Below are 18041 nucleotides of genomic sequence, written 5' to 3'. Positions count from 1 at the left end.
AGGATGCCACGGCCTGTGAGAAGGCGGCGGCCTTGGAGCAGGGGGGAGTTGACAGAAAAAATCTGTTTGGCGGGCTGGAAGAGAATTCTATCCTGTAGCCGTGGGAGATGATATCCCGCACACACTGATCGGAGACGTGTTGAAACCACACGTCGCCAAAGTGGGAGAGCCTGCCACCGACCAAGGACGTTGCTGGCGCGGCCAGATAGTCAAGAGGAGGCTGCCTTAGTGGCAGCAGCTCCTGCGGTCTTCTGAGGACGCGGCTTCGTGCGCCAGTTGGGTTTTTGGTCCTTGGCTGAGTTAGTGGACGAGGCGGAGGGCTTAGAGGACGACCAGTTGGAGGAACAAAAGGAACGAAACCTCGACTGGTTCCTGCCCTGGACAGGTTTCCTGGTTTTAGTTTGTGGCATGGAAGTACTCTTCCCGCCAGTAGCTTCCTTAATAATTTCATCCAGTTGTTCACCGAACAGCCTGGACCCAGCAAATGGGAGCCCAGCAGGGTACTTCTTTGAAGAAGCATCTGCCTTCCACTCTCGAAGCCACAAGATCCTGCGGATAGCGAGGGAATTAGCCGAAGCCACCGCAGTGCGGTGAGAAGCCTCCAGCATGGCAGACATGGCATAGGATGAAAAGGCTGAAGCCTGGGAAGTTAAGGCAACCATTTCGGGCATAGAGTCCCTGGTGAGGGAATTCATCTCCTCTAGAGAAGCAGAGATGGCTTTGAGAGCCCACACTGCTGCAAAAGATGGGGAGAACGAGGCCCCTGCCGCCTCATATACAGATTTGGCCAGAAGGTCAACCTGGCGGTCAGTGGAATCCTTGAGAGGTGCCATCAGCCACTGATACAACTGTCCGGGCTGAGAGTCTAGACACCGGAGGGTCTACCTTTGGTGAATGAGCCCACTCCTTGACCACCTCTGGTGGAAAGGGAAAACGGTCATCAGAACCACGCTTTGGGAAGCGTTTGTCAGGACAGGCCCTAGGCTTGGTCACAGTGGCCTGAAAACTGGAGTGGTTAAAGAACACACTCCTTGTCCTCTTAGGCAAGGTAAACTGGTGCTTTTCTGCCAGAGAGGGTTGCTCCTCTGATACTGGCGGATTGAGGTCCAGTACAGAATTAATGGACGCAATCAAATCACTAACATCTGCGTCATTTTCGGACAGATCAATGGGGCACATGGAGGTAGCGTCCGAGCCCCCAGTAAAGGCATCCTCCTCGTCCTGCGAGTCAGCTCGTGAATCAGAGCCATGGGACGAGGAAGGAGAGGGAGCCCTGCGTCTCCTTTTAGGAGGACGGGGTCTGGGACCAGATGAAGAATCCTCTGTGAGCTCCGCTGAGAGAGCCCTAGCAGCAGAGGCGCCCTGAGAAGGGGGCTGATGCATGTTCAGCAAAGTCCGGGACAGCTGTCCCATGGAGTCGGCAAAAGACTGGGAGATTGACCTAGAGAAGGATTCTACCCAAGCCGGGGGTTCAGCCACAGGAGCCGGAGCAGCCGGAGAGACCACTGGGGGGGCGATTCCAGGCTGAAGCATTGTCAGGGCAGAGCAGGCATCACAATGTGAATATGTGCTCGGTTCAGGCAGCACGAGCTTACATGCAGTGCATATTGCGTACAGCCTTGCAGCCTTGCTCCTCGTGTGAGACATGCAGCTGAAGTGGGGGCTCTGAGCCAGAATGACCCCCAGAGAGTATATAAGCAGGTCCACAACCGGAGGTTGTGGCTTATGAGACTGTTTGTGTGCCCTCCAGATCCCACAGCCCGGACCCCCAGACAGATTAGCAGAGATGCTGCAGCCAGCGCCGATCGCTGTGAGAACGCTGATAAAATGGCGCCGGAGCGAGGAGAGGGGGCGGGGACTACTCTGAGAGCAGGATCTGGAGGGCCAAGGAGATTTACAGGGGAGGGGACATTTCCTCAGAGAGGAGTGTCCCTCCCCTGTGCCGAACGGCCGCTGGGCAGAGCCGCACTGTCCCTCTGCATGATTGACATGCAGGGGCAGTGAAATCGAAACTAGACCTCAGGCGAAGCCGGGGCCTAAATTTAAGCGATGCGGCCGGCGCACAGGCACGGTTCTCAGGTGAAAACCAGAGAACCGTCCGGAAATGTCAGAACAGATACACAGCCCACTCTCCCCAACAATAAAGTACAAGGGACCCCCCGAAAATAACGTCTCAGATACTTAGCTTGTGAGACGCAGGGTTTCAAGTCCCTGGGGATGAGTGCTCCGTCCGGCAGGATCCTGAAGGGCTGCGGATGGAGACCGGTCTCCTGCAAGGCAGGGAGAACCGTGCTGGCTCCCACTTCAAGCCAGAGCCCGAGGGATGGTGAAGGAGCGTGGCATGTAAGGCTCCAGCCCTGAAATCAACCTTAACAACACCGCCGACACAGTGGGGTGAGAAGGGACATGCCGGGAGTCCAGGCTTGGACCCGCTTTTCTTCAAACTCTTTCCAAAAATCAAAAATCAGATGAGAATGCATGTGTGGATGTATGCCTCCTGAACACAAAGCATTGAACTGGCTATATTTGATTATCCAGGGGGTGTATATGCTCAGAGAGGGAGGAGCTACACTTTTTAGTGTAGTACTTTGTGTGTCCTCCGGAGGCAGAAGCTATACACCCAATGTCTGGGTCTCCCATAGGAACGATAAAGAAAATCAATTAAAAAAAAATAGCGTTTCATACTTACCAGACTCTGTCATGGCGGCACACTTGCTTCTGGGTCGCGCTTTCACTTCCTGTGCTGTGCATGCAGTCTCACAGCTTTCCGTGTTTTCCCCGCCCACCGGCCGCCCTCTCAGCTGTGATTGGTTCCTGGCTGACGCGCCCCCCAGCCTGTGACAGTCTCTGCCGCGGTCATCGCTTATCGCGGCTCAGTAATAGACTGCACTCAGAGCGGGCGGTCGTGCTCTATGGCTGCTCGCTCTGAGATGTACCAGAGCCGGATGTGTCGCTGCGGGACTTCTCCTGTGGATTACGTCGGAGCTGCAGGGTGTTTGGGGTTAATAAAGTGGTGAAGGAGGAGTGTTTTGTATTTTATTTCAAATAAAGGATTTTTCTGTGTGTCTGTGTTTATTTACTGTTACTTACAGGTTTGTGTGATGCAGGTATCTGACAGACACCTGTACCATCACAAACCTAGGGTTTAGCAGCAGCTATGTGCCGCTATTAACCCCTGCTATTACCCCGACTGACACATATACCAGCCCCCAGCCGGCGTTATCATGGCTGGATGTGAAGATAAGGGTGACCGCACGTCCTTTTTTTTTTTACTTTCACCGGATTCACACATGCGAGGGGTTCCGGCAGTCTCGCACGTGTGACTCCGGCCCTGGATAAACAGCACAGATACTGCGCAACGGCTGGGGCTGCAGCCGAGCGCTATAACTGTGCTGCCAAGTGTGTTTACCACAGTGACCGACAGTGCACTGCTTTCCCCGCCCACCGGCCGTCCTGGCGCCTGTGATTGGTTGCAGTTAGCTCACACGCTGCCACTCAGGATGGGGGGTGTGTCTAGCTGCAACCAACACACGCCGGTGGGCGGGGAAAACCATGAATATTGAATCGTCGGCTCCGGAAGGTAACAGCGTGACCCGGAAGGAGTGTGCCGCCATGACAGCGCCTCGGTGAGTATGTCACGCTCGCTGCTAGCCCCCTAGCCCCTCCACAAACGTTTTAACCCTCCGGATTGCGGTCACCATTGACTTATATGGGCACCGGATTCCAGAGCGGATCGAACTTATTTTTAAGTCTATTAACGACCCGCCGGCCCCGGATTATTGCCATCCCGCTCAACTCTACTCTCAATACAAAGTGAGCGGCACCTGTAACCACATCCCAGCACTGAGTGACAGCCAACTTCGAAGTGTATCAGTACAGAGCTCACTTTGTACTGAGAGGTGCCCCTATGACTAAAAGCCGGAGACTGCTGAGGGGAATAAAGTTAATTTCCACCAGGCAGTGAAGAGGTTGCATAGTCAGATCACTATTGACCTGCTGATTAATACTATATCCACGGGTTAATACTGTTTTTTTTTCACATGAGAGTTTAGCTTTAAAGAGGCAGTTTTTAGAAAATATAATTCAGAGCACGATAGATTTACCACACTTACAATCCCGAATGAAAAATTAAAATGTTAAAAAAAAAAAAAAAAAAAAGAAGTTCAATTTACAACTTTTCAAGAACAAAGGAATTTTTAATTCTATTGTGTACAGCTTGTTGCTTAGGCTACCAGCCACCTCTGCAGTTTCCTATGCATTGAGCGCAGTGGTTACAAGCACTTTGCTACAGAGCTTGTAAGTGCTGCTCAGAAGCTTGCCGGATTGCTGGAACCAAACCGCACCAGTGCTCCTGCTCCGCTACTGCAGAGGCACAGATTTCTCTGCTTGCACCACCGGAGAGTGCACAGTTCAGACCAGCGGCTTAATCATGCTGCTTGTCTGAACTGTCAATCAGCAGGATCACCCCTCTCATCCCAACGAGCAGGAAGACCTTCAAAGAACTTTTTACTGCACAGCTAAGGCTGCTTTCACACATCCGGTTTTTGCTGAGCGGCACAATACAGCGCTTTGCAGAAAAAACGCAAGAGGTTTTTTTTGCTGCCGGTTGTGTTTTTTCCGCATAGACTTGCATTAGCGCCGTATTGTGCCGCATGGCCTTGCGTTGCGTCCGGTTTTTGCCGGATGCGGCATATTTAGCCCATGCAGCAGCCGGATGGAACGTTGTCTGGCACGTTTTTTTGTGCGGCGAAAAAACCGGATCCGGCGCGATTTACAATGCAAGCCTATGGATGCTGGATGCGGCGTCCTGCAGCAAAAACGGCATCCGGCCGCCGGATGAGGTTTTTTGAACTGACAATGCTCAGTATCAAGCTGCATCCGTCAAAAAACGGACGGGCCGCATGGAAAAATTTATGCAACGGATCAGTTTTTTTCGCTGCATCCGTTGCATAGGTTTTTGAGCCGGATTGTGCCTGATGAAAAAAAACTGATGTGTGAAAGCAGCCGAAGACTCACCTTGCTCAGGTTGGAGTACAGGTCCACCACGCTGTTACAGAACTTCTCCACATCCTGGGTGAGGAGCTGGTCAGCATTTGCTATTCGATTATCCAGGTTGCCCATTTTGTAATAAGTAAAGGATCTAATACAAAAAAAAAAAAATATTATACAGGTATAGTATATCACTATTCTATAATAAATTTATGCTCATTCTTCAGTTTAAGACTCCCTACAATTTGTGATGTCAGTACGTATGGGCACAAATTGTTTCCCTTTATGAAACAATGGATTGCTTCTTTGTAAGTGTACAATCCTAGGGATCTAGAAAAGTGGTGGACAAATAATGCTGATCGCTCCCAACACCAGATCCAATTCTTACCTTTGCTCCGATGCACAAAGTAATACAACAAAATAAGCTTAATACTACGAGGCAGGGGAAATATATTGCTTGTGCAGCCGGATCAACAACACAGGGGCCCGGTAAGGTATAGGAGTCAACCCTGAGAGGGTGTAGACCAGTAATCAACAAAGCAGCCTGCCACACTGCTAATAAGTGAAGAGATCCTGTAAAATACTCACCTGCCCCGCAGAGTGGGCAGAGATAGCGGTAAAAGGGTGGGGCTTAACTGGGATGAAGGAGGAGCTAAGAAGTGTCGCTAACAACCGAGATTAAACAAATTAAATTGGATAATTATTTTGATTTGGGCGGGATCAGCTGATGTTTATGGTGGGGGGCCTTAACATTCCCATGTTAACTGATGTTAGGGATGAGAAGGATCAGGCCGATGGAATTTATGTGAACAATCTTTATTGTTTGTTTTTAGAGGCGATAAGCTGCTATTAGTCTGACAGCAGCTTTCTCCTCTCTCCGGAACGAAAACACAAAAAATTACAAGTGGGCATCCCCTTTAATCTTGGTTTGGAATATGCACCTTTCTATTGCCTTATATACAATAAATTATAGGGTTTAGCAAAAAAGATTTGCAGGACAGGTCCAAAGGCCAAGTCAGTAGTCCATGGATGCCAGGCCAGAGCTCTGGGAACCTCCACCTGTCTGCCAGGATCTCAGGCACCAATAGTAGATGCCATGAGTGCATGAAGCCGCAATCATAACATCGTGCTGGGCCTACAAATCAGAAGTGGTGTGGGGAATGCCAGCGGGTGGGAGGAGGTTCACAGCCATAGAAAAGTAGGATTTTTGTGTACTCACCGTAAAATCTCTTTCTCTGAGTCTTCATTGGGGGACACAGGACCATGGGTTATGCTGCTGTCACTAGGAGGCTGACACTAAGTAAACATAAAAAGTTAGCTCCTCCCTAGCAGTATACACCCCGAGCCGGAGGCGGGCTCAGATCAGTTTGGTGCACAAGCAGGAGGAGGAGTACCAGAATCACCATACATAAAACAAAGTTATAACTAAAATAATGCAGCCGTGCGAACAAGAGGTCTATGAACATAAGACCGCTGAAAATGGCAGGCAAATGCAATTTAACAACCAAAAAACCAACCAGGGTGGGTGCTGTGTCCCCCAATGAAGACTCAGAGAAAGAGATTTTACGGTGAGTACACAAAAATCCTACTTTCTCTATCGTTTCATTGGGGGACACAGGGCCATGGGACGTCCAAAAGCAGTCCCTGGGCGGGAATACAGAAGCACCGCAGATAGGAAGAAACAACGACCTCCCTCGGCGGGCTTGAACCATAATTGAATGCTGTCACCCTATTACAGGTGTGCCACTGCTGCCTGCAAGACCTTTCTCCCAAAACTAGCATCTGCCGATGCTTGGGTGTCAACATGGTAGAACCTAGTAAAGGTATGCAGGCTGGACCAGGTGGCGGCCTTGCAGACCTGGTCGGCCGACGCCTGATGCCTAATCGCCCAAGAGGCACCCACTGCTCGGGTAGAGTGCGCCCTTACCCCCCGCGGCGGAGACTTATCCCGAATCCGATAGGCCTCAGATATGGCAGAACGGATCCATCTGGCAATTGTGGCTTTGGATGCCGATTCACCCCTCTTGGGACCAGAAGGAAGGACAAACAGACCATCCGACTTACGGAACGGCGCGGTTCTGGAGACAAATTCTAAGGGCGCGCACCAGGTCCAGGGTGTGCAAGGACCTTCCCAAGCCGTGAGAGGAGCCGGGACAGAAGGACAATTTCTTCGTTTAGATGGAACGGGGAGACCACCTTTGGGAGAAAGGAGGGATCTGGCCGGAGAACCGCTTTGTCCTGGTGAAAAATCAAAAAGGGGGCACGACAAGAGAGAGCTGCCAATAGAAGTGATGGCAACGAGGAACACCACCTTCCAAGACAGGTGAGAAAGGGAAGAATCTTGCAAGGGCTCGAATGGGGGACCCTGAAGCGACCCTAGGACTAGATTAAGGTCCCACGGTTCTAGAGGCCCACGATACGGCGGGGCCAGGTGGGCCACTCCTTGGATGAAGGTCTTAACCTGTGGACGAGAGGCCAGTGGCTTCTGAAACAGGATTGACAACGCCGATACCTGGCCCTTTAGTGTTGCGAGCGAGAGACCCGCATCTAGGCCTGACTGCAAGAATGCCAATAGGGAAGGAAGGGAGAAGGCGAGAGGAGAAGAAATACTGTGCTCTTCACACCACCTGAAGAAGACCTTCCACGTGCGGTAGTATATTCTTGATGAAGATGGCTTCCTGGCCATAATCATTGTCTGTATCACTCTTGAAGAAAAACCAGCCTGAGCTAGAACCCAGGATTCAATGGCCAGGCCGTCAAATTTAGGACCTGTGAGTTCTGATGGAAAAGAGGTCCCTGCTGCAGGAGATCTGGACGGTCTGGAAGACGCCACGGAGCGTCTGCGAGGAGCTGAGTGAGTTCCGCGAACCATGCTCGCCTGGGCCAGTCCGGAGCCACTAGGATGACTGGTATTCCTTCTGCCTTGATCTTCTTGAGGACCCTCGGGATCAGAGGGAGCAGAGGGAAGATGTACGGGAGACTGAACTGGCTCCATGACAGGGAGAGGGCGTCGACTCCTAAAGCCAAGCGGTCGCGGCATCGCGCTACAAATTGCGGAACCTGACAGTTGAACCGGGAGGCCATTAGGTCCACATCCGGAACTCCCCATCCGTCGCAGATCTGGTTGAAGACTTCCCGGTTGAGGGACCATTCTCCGGAGGCGAGGCCTTCCCTGCTGAGGAAGTCCGCCGCCCAATTGTCCACGCCTGGGATGTGTACCGCTGAGATCAGGGAGTGATGACACTCGGCCCAGTGCAAAATCTTCTTGACTTCTCGCATCGCCCCGACACTTCTTGTGCCGCCTTGGTGGTTGATGTACGCCACCGCCGTCGCATTGTCCGACTGGATCCTGACCGGGCAACCCTGTACTAGGTGCCGAAACTGCTGCAAGGCTAGCCGGATGGCTCTTATCTCCAGAATGTTGATCGGGAGACAACTCTCCCGCGGTGTCCATCGGCCTTGCGCTGTGTGATGCCGAAACACTGCCCCCCAGCCCTGGAGACTGGCGTCGGTAGTCACTATCTTCCAGTGGAGCGGGAGGAATGACCTTCCTGACGCGAGGTTGCGTTGATTGAGCCACCAACGGAGGCAGTGGCGGGTCTCCGGCGAAAGATGAAACCTGCGGTCCAGAGAAAAGGGAGATCTGTCCCACTTCTTCAGCAAGGCCAGCTGGAGGGGCCGGAGGTGGAACTGTGCAAAGGGTACCGCTTCCATCGCCGCCATTATACGACCGAGGACTCGCATGCCGAACCTGATGGAAACTTGGCGCTGACGCCGGAGAGCGCGGAGGCCTCGTTGCAGGGAGGACATCTTCTCCTGTGTGAGGAAAACTCGCCCTTGGGTGGTATCGAATACCATGCCTAAAAATGTGATCCGTCGGGCCGGGGTCAGAGAGGACTTCTTCCGATTGATCAGCCACCCTAACCGTGAAAGGGTGTCGATCGTGACCTGAACCCCAAGACGACAGTCTTCGAAAGAAGAACCCTTGATCAACATATCGTCCAAGTACGGGATGACCATAACACCCCTGGACTGTAGGACGGACATGGCAGCCGCCATGATCTTCGTAAAGACTCTGGGGGCGGATGCGAGGCCGAAAGGAAGAGCCGTGAACTGGAAGTGATCTTCCGCTATCGCAAAGCGGAGGAACTGTTGGTGAGAGGTGGCTATAGGGACGTGAAGATAGGCGTCCTGAATATCCAGTGATGCCAGGAATTCGCCGACATCCATGGACGCGATCACGGACCGAAGTGACTCCATTCGAAACGGCCGAGGCCTCACCGACCTGTTTAGAAGCTTTAGGTCGAGGACGGGGCGGACAGAGCCGTCCTTCTTGGGGACCACGAAAAGGTTGGAATAGAACCCCTTGAAACGTTCTGCGGGAGGGACTGGTACCACGACTCCGGCTTGGAGGCGGGAGTCTACGGAGTGAAAGAACGCGCGAGCCCGCGCGGGAGACTCGGGAGGACGAGATAGGAAGAAACGTCTCGGTGGCTTTGACTCGAATTCTATTTTGTAGCCTGAGGTGATGATCTCTCTGACCCAGGCATCGGCGGTCAGGGGGATCCACACATGCTGGAAACGAGACAGACGCCCTCCCACGAGTCTGGCGCTGTTGCGCGCCGACCGCGAGTCACTTGGAGGAGCGTCGGCGGTAACCGGAAGAGGATTTCGTGGACTGGCGGGGACATGAACGCCAGGCGGGATTGGTCTTGAATGACGGGGTCCTCCTGTCTCTCGGAGGAGAGCGGCTTTTTTGCGGCTGGGGAGTAGAGTTGAAGCTGCGAAAGGGCCGGAAACGAGCGGTGGGGCGCCGATTCTGGAAGCGCTTGGGGCGCAATTGGGGGCGAGATGTACTCTTTCCTCCCGTCGCATCGGAGATCAACTGGTCCAGCTTATCTCCGAAAAGACGTTCCCCTAGGAAGGGCAGGGAAGTCAGTGACTTCTTAGAGGCCGCATCCGCGTTCCAGGACCGGAGCCAGAGGGCTCGACGGATGGCCACATTGTTGCTGGCGGCCTGGGCCGCGCAATTGGCAGATGCCAGGGCTGCATTGAGCAGGTACTCACCCGCGAGGAAAATCTGCGAGGCGATGAGGACCAGGTCCGGATTGGCAGGAATGGCGCGGAGTCCGCAGCGTAGCGTGTCCGCCCAGGACATCAGTGCCTTGGCAACCCAAACCGAGGCAAAGGCCGGTGAGAGGGATGTGCCCGCTGCCTCGAAGGCGGAACGGGCCAACCTGTCAATCGTACGGTCTGTGGGGTCCTTGAGAGACGCACAGTCAGTGAGTGGAAGGACTGTGTGAGAAGACAGGCGGGAGATTGGGGGGGGGGGGGTCGACCACAGGGGAGCCTGCCCAATCCTTTCGAAGACCCTCAGGAAAGGGGTAATGCAAATCAATGGACTTACCGCTGGTAAATACCTTGTCCGGCTGTTGCCTGTGGCTGCGCAGTAACTCAGCGAATTCTGGATGTCCGCTGAATGCGCTTTGGGCCCGCTTCATCCGCTTAAACGAGACTTGGGTGCTCTGGGAGGAGACGGGGTCCACCTGTACCTTTAGGGTCTGGTTTACTGCTTCTATCAGGCTATTCACCATACGCCGAATATCAGCCGCCTGCTCTGAGTCCAGCAGGGGTGCTGCATCGGAATCATCATCGGAGTGGTCAGAAGTCTCCCCGGAGGAATGATGGTCTGGACCTGGGGATGAAGGTGAAACCTGGGAAGAGGCTGAAGGCGAGACCTGGCGGGTCCGCTTCTGAGCAGCCGAGGAGGTCCCTGCGACGGGGCTCACCTGCTCCGGAGGCGATTGCGTCAGGTCTGCGGGAGTCTGGGCGAGCGACGGCAGCAGGCACAGAGCTTGCGCGATGGTCCGAGAAGCCTCAGAGAGGGAATCTACGGACTGGGACAGGGATGCTAGCCAGTCGGGGGGGGGGGCGGGACGCAGGGCCCTGTAGCATCTGGCGCTGTGGCGTCTGCGGTATCAGAAGCGTCGGCCGAGGGGTCCTGCGGAGGCTGCGAGTCTGAAGAACAGACGGAGCATAGTGGGGCGTCCTGGCCTTGAGTAAATTTGGTCTTGCAGGAGGAGCATGCAAAAAATAAGGCAAAGGGGGCCTGCTTGGGTCGGGTGGACTTAGCATTAGGCATGGTGAAAAAAAGTACTCTCCCTGGTGGCTGCTAGGAAGGAGACAGGAGAGGGTTAACTCGTCCCTAACTCAGAACGCTACCTAGTGAGGGCTACTCCTTAGGAGCAGGGCTTACCCAGGTCCTGTGTGCTGCCCACCAGTCCAGAAGAGGGAGTCCAGGAGTGAGCTGGCCAGAGAGAGGAAGAACGCCGGCGCGCTGCAGCCTCAGGGGACCGGACACAGGCTAAAATGGCGATGGGGACGCTGGAGGAGCTGGGGGAGGAGCAGCGTTCAGGCGCGAAAAACGGAGGATCCACAGCCCCCACCACAAGCCAGGAGGCTGAGCGGTGGGAGGAGACTGGGGAAGACGACCGGCGGCCAATAGCGCTGCAGCGGGGGCGTGGCTAGGACGCAGGAGCGACTAGGCCGAGACCGGGGCCTAAATTTTTGGAGAGGGCCGGGGGAAGGGGCAGGAGAGGTCGGTCCTACCTGTACTCGGCGGCGCCGGCCCAGCGACGGATGCGCCCTGCCCCTGCCTGTGTACAGTGCTCTCGTCCAGGAAGCCTGAGGACTCCGGGGGAGAGCGTGCTGAGGCAGGGAAGTGGACATCATGATGGGGGAAGCAGCCCCACTGCAGGAGAAGGCAGCGTGAAAGGGCCCCATCGGAATACAAAAGCTGCGGAGGTTCCATCCCTGCTGTATGCCCCTGTACGCCCTTTGGGGTGATACCGCAGGGCGAATCAGCGGTGCCCACAACAACCTGCCCACACGCGCAACCCCGGGAGTGGTACCACGGGGATGGACGGGGGAGAGGGCCCGAAATCTCAAGCCCCTGCGACCCTGGGGAGTGGTACCCACAGGGCTGCGGAGGATGAGTGAAGAGAATACCTGCAGAGAAAAAGAAGACAGGTATGAGAGCGATGAGCGGCGCCGAAATAAAGGAAAAAAAGCGCAAAAACACAAATGGCTGAGGGGGGCCGAGACGGCCCACATCAGCCTCCTACGACACTAAGCTAAAAACTGATCTGAGCCCGCCTCCGGCTGTATACTGCTAGGGAGGAGCTAACTTTTTATGTTTACTTAGTGTCAGCCTCCTAGTGACAGCAGCATAACCCATGGTCCTGTGTCCCCCAATGAAACGATAGAGAAAAGACATTGTCACGGATGTGTCTGGACCTTCAGGTGCTGCTGGGACCAGGTGCAGAAGGGCCCGGCGATCATCCTGACGTTAATGGACGCTGTCTCGTTAAGTGCTTGATTTAGGTTGTTTTCTGTGTCCTTGCCAGGTTGGAGGAGCCTTTCCTCCAGCTGGTAATTAAGGGCCTTTCTAACTTGGGGCCTATCACTCCTCCAGTGCGGGTTATACTCTTCATTTGGAGAAGTTGCTTGCTCAGGAATGCATGTGGCTTCAGACTACTGTATATTCTTAAGATTCCCTCTCAAGATAAGTTGTTTATCCTTTTTCCCGGTAATTTTTGTGTTTTCCCCCCCATGGATTGGTGGGTGGTGGGATTTAGTCCTAGGGTCTGGCTAGGAGACAGGGGCACGTTGGCGGGCCACACCTCCTAACCATTATAGGTACCTGTGGTTTGAGGGCAAGTGCAGGGCCCCCCAGTGTCAGGGTCAGCACAGGGGCCCTTGGTTTCCCCCCCTCTGTGTTTTAGCCTCCCTTCTTCCCAGTAGTCCACTTACTGGATGTCTCTCCCCACACCCAGCGTGACAGACATGGCCACCAGATAAGGGTCCTGTGGATCTCTGCTCAATTGGAATAGGTCATACCGTATATACTATACATACGTGTTCTTGAGTAATGAATATTGAATGGCCAGCTTGTGCTGTGTGCATTTTAAACAAGAAGTAATGGTTTGATATTTGGGCATACAATTCTATGTATTAGGCTGCGTGCCCACGATCAGTGTTTACAGAGTTTTGGATGTAGCGCGATTCAGCTGCGCCCAAAACTCTGCGTTGTACAGTACAAGCATAGTGGATGGGATTTCTAGAACTCCCGTGCCCACTGTGCTTGTTTTTTCGGCAAACACTGACCTGTGGTGCATGTTTCCAGACTGCAGCATGTCAATTGGAATCACACGCGTCCGCCGTAGGGACAACACAAGCGAGAGACCGCAGCGCACTGAACCCTGATCATGGGTACAAACGGCTGCGGTCTCCTGCGGAGGAGACGCACAGCCCCGCAGGTCAGGACCCGCTGCGTCCAGAACACTGAGTCCTGATCATGGGCACATACCCTTAGGGGTACTTTGCACGTTGCGACATTGTTACTGCGATAGCGTCGGGGTCAAATCGAAAGTGACGCACATCCGGTGCCGGTAATGACGTCGCAACGTATAAAGCCTAGGAGAGAAGATGAACGAGCGTGAAACAGTCAAAAAATCGCTGATCTGTGTCATGTCGTTCATTTTCATAATGTCGGTGCATCCGCAGGTACGATGTTGTTTGTCGTTCCTGCAGCTCCACACATCGCTGTGTGTGAAGGCGCAGGACCGACAAACATCTCCTTACCTGCGCCCGCCGTCCACCGGTGATGCGGAAGGGAGAAGGTGGGCGGGATGTTTACATCCCGCTCATCTCCGCCCCTCCGCTTCTATTGGCCGGCCGCTTAGTGACGTCACTGTCACGCCGAACGCACCGCCTCCTTGAAGGAGGGATTCTTCGGCAGTCACAGCGACGTCGCCAACCAGGTATGTGCGTGTGAAGCTGCCGTAGCGATAATGTTCGCTACAGCAGCGCGCACTACATATCGCATGTGCGACGGGGGCGGGGGCTATCGCGCTCGGCATCGCTAGCGATGTCGCAGCGTGTAAAGTACCCCTTAGTGTCTTGTTACTCCATGTAGTGAATCAAGTGAAGTTAATGTCAAAGGTTTACAGACTGTAGATAACGCACTTTCTATACAAAACCCAAACCACCTCCCTTATAACAACAATGTTATTCCATATACTGTAGTCCTTCCCGCGTCACCGCACCCCTAAAAATTAATTAAGTTGGTACTTACTTCAGATACTCGTCATAAAGGTGCTTGGTCAGCCGTTCTCGGAAACACAGCTTCAGCTCATTCAGACCAAATTTTAAGAAGTTATTCACTAATGAGATCTGCAAACAAGCAGCACATGCATCAATACACGGCAAACCCAGCGGATTACAACAAGGCACACTTCAGGGTATAGTCACACCGAGCTTATCTGCTGCAGAAATGGCCATGACTGAAAGGTATACGTCTGACCTATGAAAGGTATGTGTCTGATCATGCACAGAAATGCAATTTCAGTCAAAGAAATTTTTGCAACAAATGGTCCTCGGGAAGGTAAGGCTACTTTCACACATCCGGTTTTAGCAGTGCGGCTCAATCCGGCTGTGAAACCTATGCAACGGATGCGGCGAAAACACCGCATCCTTTGCATACGTTTTTACATGCGGCCCGTCTGTTTGTTTCCGGTTGCGGCACGCTACTGAGCATGCGCAGTGGAAGAAACCGCATGCGGCGGCCGGATGTGTTTTTTGCCGCATCGCGCCGCATCCGGCGCCCATAAGCATGCATTGAAAAATGCGCCGCATCGACCGGATGCGGCGCGATGCGGTATTTTTTTGCCAGAGCAAAAAACGTGCCAGGGAACGTTCCATCCGGCCGCCGCATCGGCTAAATCTGCCGCATGCGGCAAAAACCGGATGGAACGCAAGCCCTTGCGGCAAAATGCGGCGCCAATGCAAGTCAATGCTGGGAAAAACGAAACCGGCGGCAAAAAAACCTGGTTTCGTTTTTTCAGCAGAGCACTGGATTGTGCCGCACTGCTACAACCGGATGTGTGAAAGCAGCCTGAATCTTACACATGCTCAATGTTATCGACACAGCTGTTTTAGTCACAGGTTTTAGGTCACATTTTGTAAGCATTTGCTTTTATATCCGCAATGGATTCTGCCCCATTTAACTCTCACACCGTGTGATGCATCATGTAATATATTCATGCAATCTCATGACAGCCTCCAAACGGCATAGTCCTGGCTCACTATATGGTAATGAAAGTGCTGACACTATACGCCAGGAAGATGCTTTAGAAGAACAGGAGTAAAAGAGATTTAAGGTTACTTAGGGGCAAGATCTAGGAAACCAGGATCTATATTATCATTTTACCTTCTTAGCGACATTGATGGCCTAAAAAAAATCACTGTAAAACATACTTTTAAAGCAGTCGGGGACAGCTGCAAGGAAAACTAGTCCCATGGGCGGTCCCCGGCAGCCTCTCCCCACCAGACCCTTTACAGTGACAGGTCTCGCCTTACATTTGTGTGTTTGTATACAAGGAGAAACCTGTCACTCCAGGAGGCGGGCGGGGAGAAGCCACCAAGGACCGCCTGTCTGACTAGTCTCATGTGCGGGTCGGTCCACAGGATTTTAAAATATGTTTTTGTCCGAAACACCCCAACATTTCAGAGTCAAATATACAGTGTGTCCACCCATATCCTGTCCACCGCCATTAACTTGAGAACGGTGGCAGCTATAAGCATAGAAGTGGTGTCTAGGTATAGTAAAGTAGCCATGCGCTATGCAATGAAACCACCTATAGCGCCACCTGGTGGAAAACAACGGAGTTAGCATTTTTATCTCGAAAACGGAACAAGACGGAGAAAAAAAGTGAACTACAAAGTTGTACTGCATCAATTCAATACGAATCGACACCTTGCATACAGAAGAAGGGAATTTTGTTTACTTACCGTAAATTCCTTTTCTTCTAGCTCCAATTGGGAGACCCAGACAATTGGGTGTATAGCTATTGCCTCTGGAGGCCACACAAAGTATTACACTTAAAAGTGTAAGGCCCCTCCCCTTCTGGCTATACACCCCCAGTGGGATCACTGGCTCACCAGTTTTAGTGCCAAAGCAAGAAGGAGGAAAGCCAATAACTGGTTTAAAGACCAATTCAATCCGAGGAAACATCGGAGAACTGAACCATACCACATGAACAACATGTGTACCCGAAAAAACAGAAAAACCCCGAGAAAACAGGGCGGGTGCTGGGTCTCCCAATTGGAGCTAGAAGAAAAGGAATTTACGGTAAGTAAACAAAATTCCCTTCTTCTTTTTCGCTCCTAATTGGGAGACCCAGACAATTGGGACGTCCAAAAGCAGTCCCTGGGTGGGTAAAAGAATACCTCGTGATAGGGCCGTCAAACAGCCCTTTCCTACAGGTGGGCAATTGCCGCCTGAAGGACTTATCTACCTAGGCTGGCGTCTGCCGAAGCGTAGGTATGCACCTGAAAATGCTTGGTAAAAGTATGCAGACCCAATCAGGTAGGTGCCTGACACACCTGCTGAGCCGTAGCCTGGTGCCGTAATGTCCAGGATGCACCCACGGCTCTGGTAGAATGGGCCTTCGGCCTTGAGAGAACCAGAAGCCCAGTAGAACTGTAGGTTTCAAGAATTGGTTCCTCGATCCCCCGAGCAAGGGTGGATTTGGAAGCTTGCGACTGTTTACGCCGACCAGCGACAAGGACAAAGAGTGCATCCGGGTGGCGCAGGAGCGCCATGCGGGAAGTAGAACCTGAGTGCTCTCACCAGAACCAACAGATGCAAATCTTTCTGAAATTGATGGACTGGACGAGGACACAAAGAAGGTGAGGTGATATCCTGATTGATATGAAAGTGGGATACCACCTTAGGGAGAAATTCCGGAACCGGACGCAGAACTACCCTGTCCTGGTGAAGGACCAGGAAGGGAGTTTGTATGAGAGCGTTGCTAGCTCGGAAACTCTCCTAAGAGACGAGACCGTTACTAGAAGGCCACTTCCCGTGAAAAGCGGGAAGGGAGACATCCTTCAAAGGCTCGAAAGGCGGCATCTGGAGAGTAATTAGAACCTTGTTCAGATCTCAGGGCTCTAACGGCCGCTTGTACGGAGTGCTGAGAAGACAAACTCCCCGTAGGAACGTGCGTACCTGAGGAAGTTGTCGTTTCTGAAAAAATACAGATAGCGCTGAGACTTGTCCCTAAAGGGAACTGAGCGACAACCCATTTTCCTACCTAGATTGCAGGAAGGAAGGAAACATAGACGATGCAACCGGCCAGGGAGAAACACCCTGCGCCGAGCACCGAGATAAGAATATCTTCCACGTCCTGTGGTCAATCTTGGCGGACGTTGGTATGCTAGCCTGTCTCATGGTGGCAACCAGGTCCTGAGGTAATCCTGACGACACTAGGTTCCAGGACTCATACCACAACATCCTCGGCCAATTTGTAGCGACGAGGATGGCGCGGCCGCAGTCGGTCTTGATCTAGCGCAGTACTCTGGGCAACAATGCCAGAGGTGGCACCTAAGGAAGCTGGAACTGCGACCAATGCTGAACTAAGGCGTTTGCCGCCAGAGCTCGATGATTGTGAAACCGTGCCATGAAGCTGGCACATTGTTGTTGTGCCGTGACGCCATTAGATCGACGTCCGGCCTCTGTCAGCGGCGCCAGATCTCCTGAAACCCGTCCGGGTGAGGAGACCATACTCTTTCGGCCACACCTCAGCGACTTAGGAAGTCAGCTTCCTAGTTTCCACACTTGGGATGTGAATTTTGGATATGGTGGATGCCGTGTCTTCCACCCACATCAGAACCTGCCGGACTTCCTGGAAGGCTTGCCGGTTGCGCGTTCTTCCTTGGTGGTTGATGTATGCCACCGCTGTGGAGCTGTCCGACTGAAGTCGGATATGCTTGCTTTCCAGCCGCTGTTGGAAGGTTTGTAGGGCAAGATACACTGCTCTGTGTTCAAGAACATTGATCTGAAGGGTGGACTCTTGCTGAGTCCACGTACCCTGAGCGCTGTAGTGGAGAAAAACTGCTCCCCACACTGATAGACTCGCGTCTGTCGTAACTATCGCCCAGGATGGGGATAGGAAGGACCTTCTTTTTGACCAAGAGGTGGGAAGAAGCCA

The 18041-nt window shown here is 53.0% G+C and overlaps 1 protein-coding gene across 2 annotated transcripts in view; it reads right to left on the bottom strand.

Annotated features, from left to right (window-relative positions):
* The window catches only part of ABCD3 (ATP binding cassette subfamily D member 3), a 134188-nt gene that overhangs the window by 59544 nt on the left and 56603 nt on the right, over positions 1 to 18041 (bottom strand). For both annotated transcript variants that reach the window (XM_075322358.1, XM_075322357.1), the window contains exons 6-7: positions 14126 to 14223; positions 5017 to 5140 (exon numbers count right to left, since the gene is read on the bottom strand). In XM_075322358.1, the coding sequence (XP_075178473.1) occupies positions 5017 to 5140; positions 14126 to 14223 (222 nt within the window). The remainder of the gene's footprint in view (positions 1 to 5016; positions 5141 to 14125; positions 14224 to 18041) is intronic.

The sequence above is a fragment of the Anomaloglossus baeobatrachus genome, chromosome 8, assembly GCF_048569485.1.
Source record: "Anomaloglossus baeobatrachus isolate aAnoBae1 chromosome 8, aAnoBae1.hap1, whole genome shotgun sequence".
Taxonomy (NCBI): Eukaryota; Metazoa; Chordata; class Amphibia; order Anura; family Aromobatidae; genus Anomaloglossus; species Anomaloglossus baeobatrachus.
Note: the sequence above shows the minus strand (reverse complement) of the source record. Positions and strands in the feature narration are given on the sequence as shown.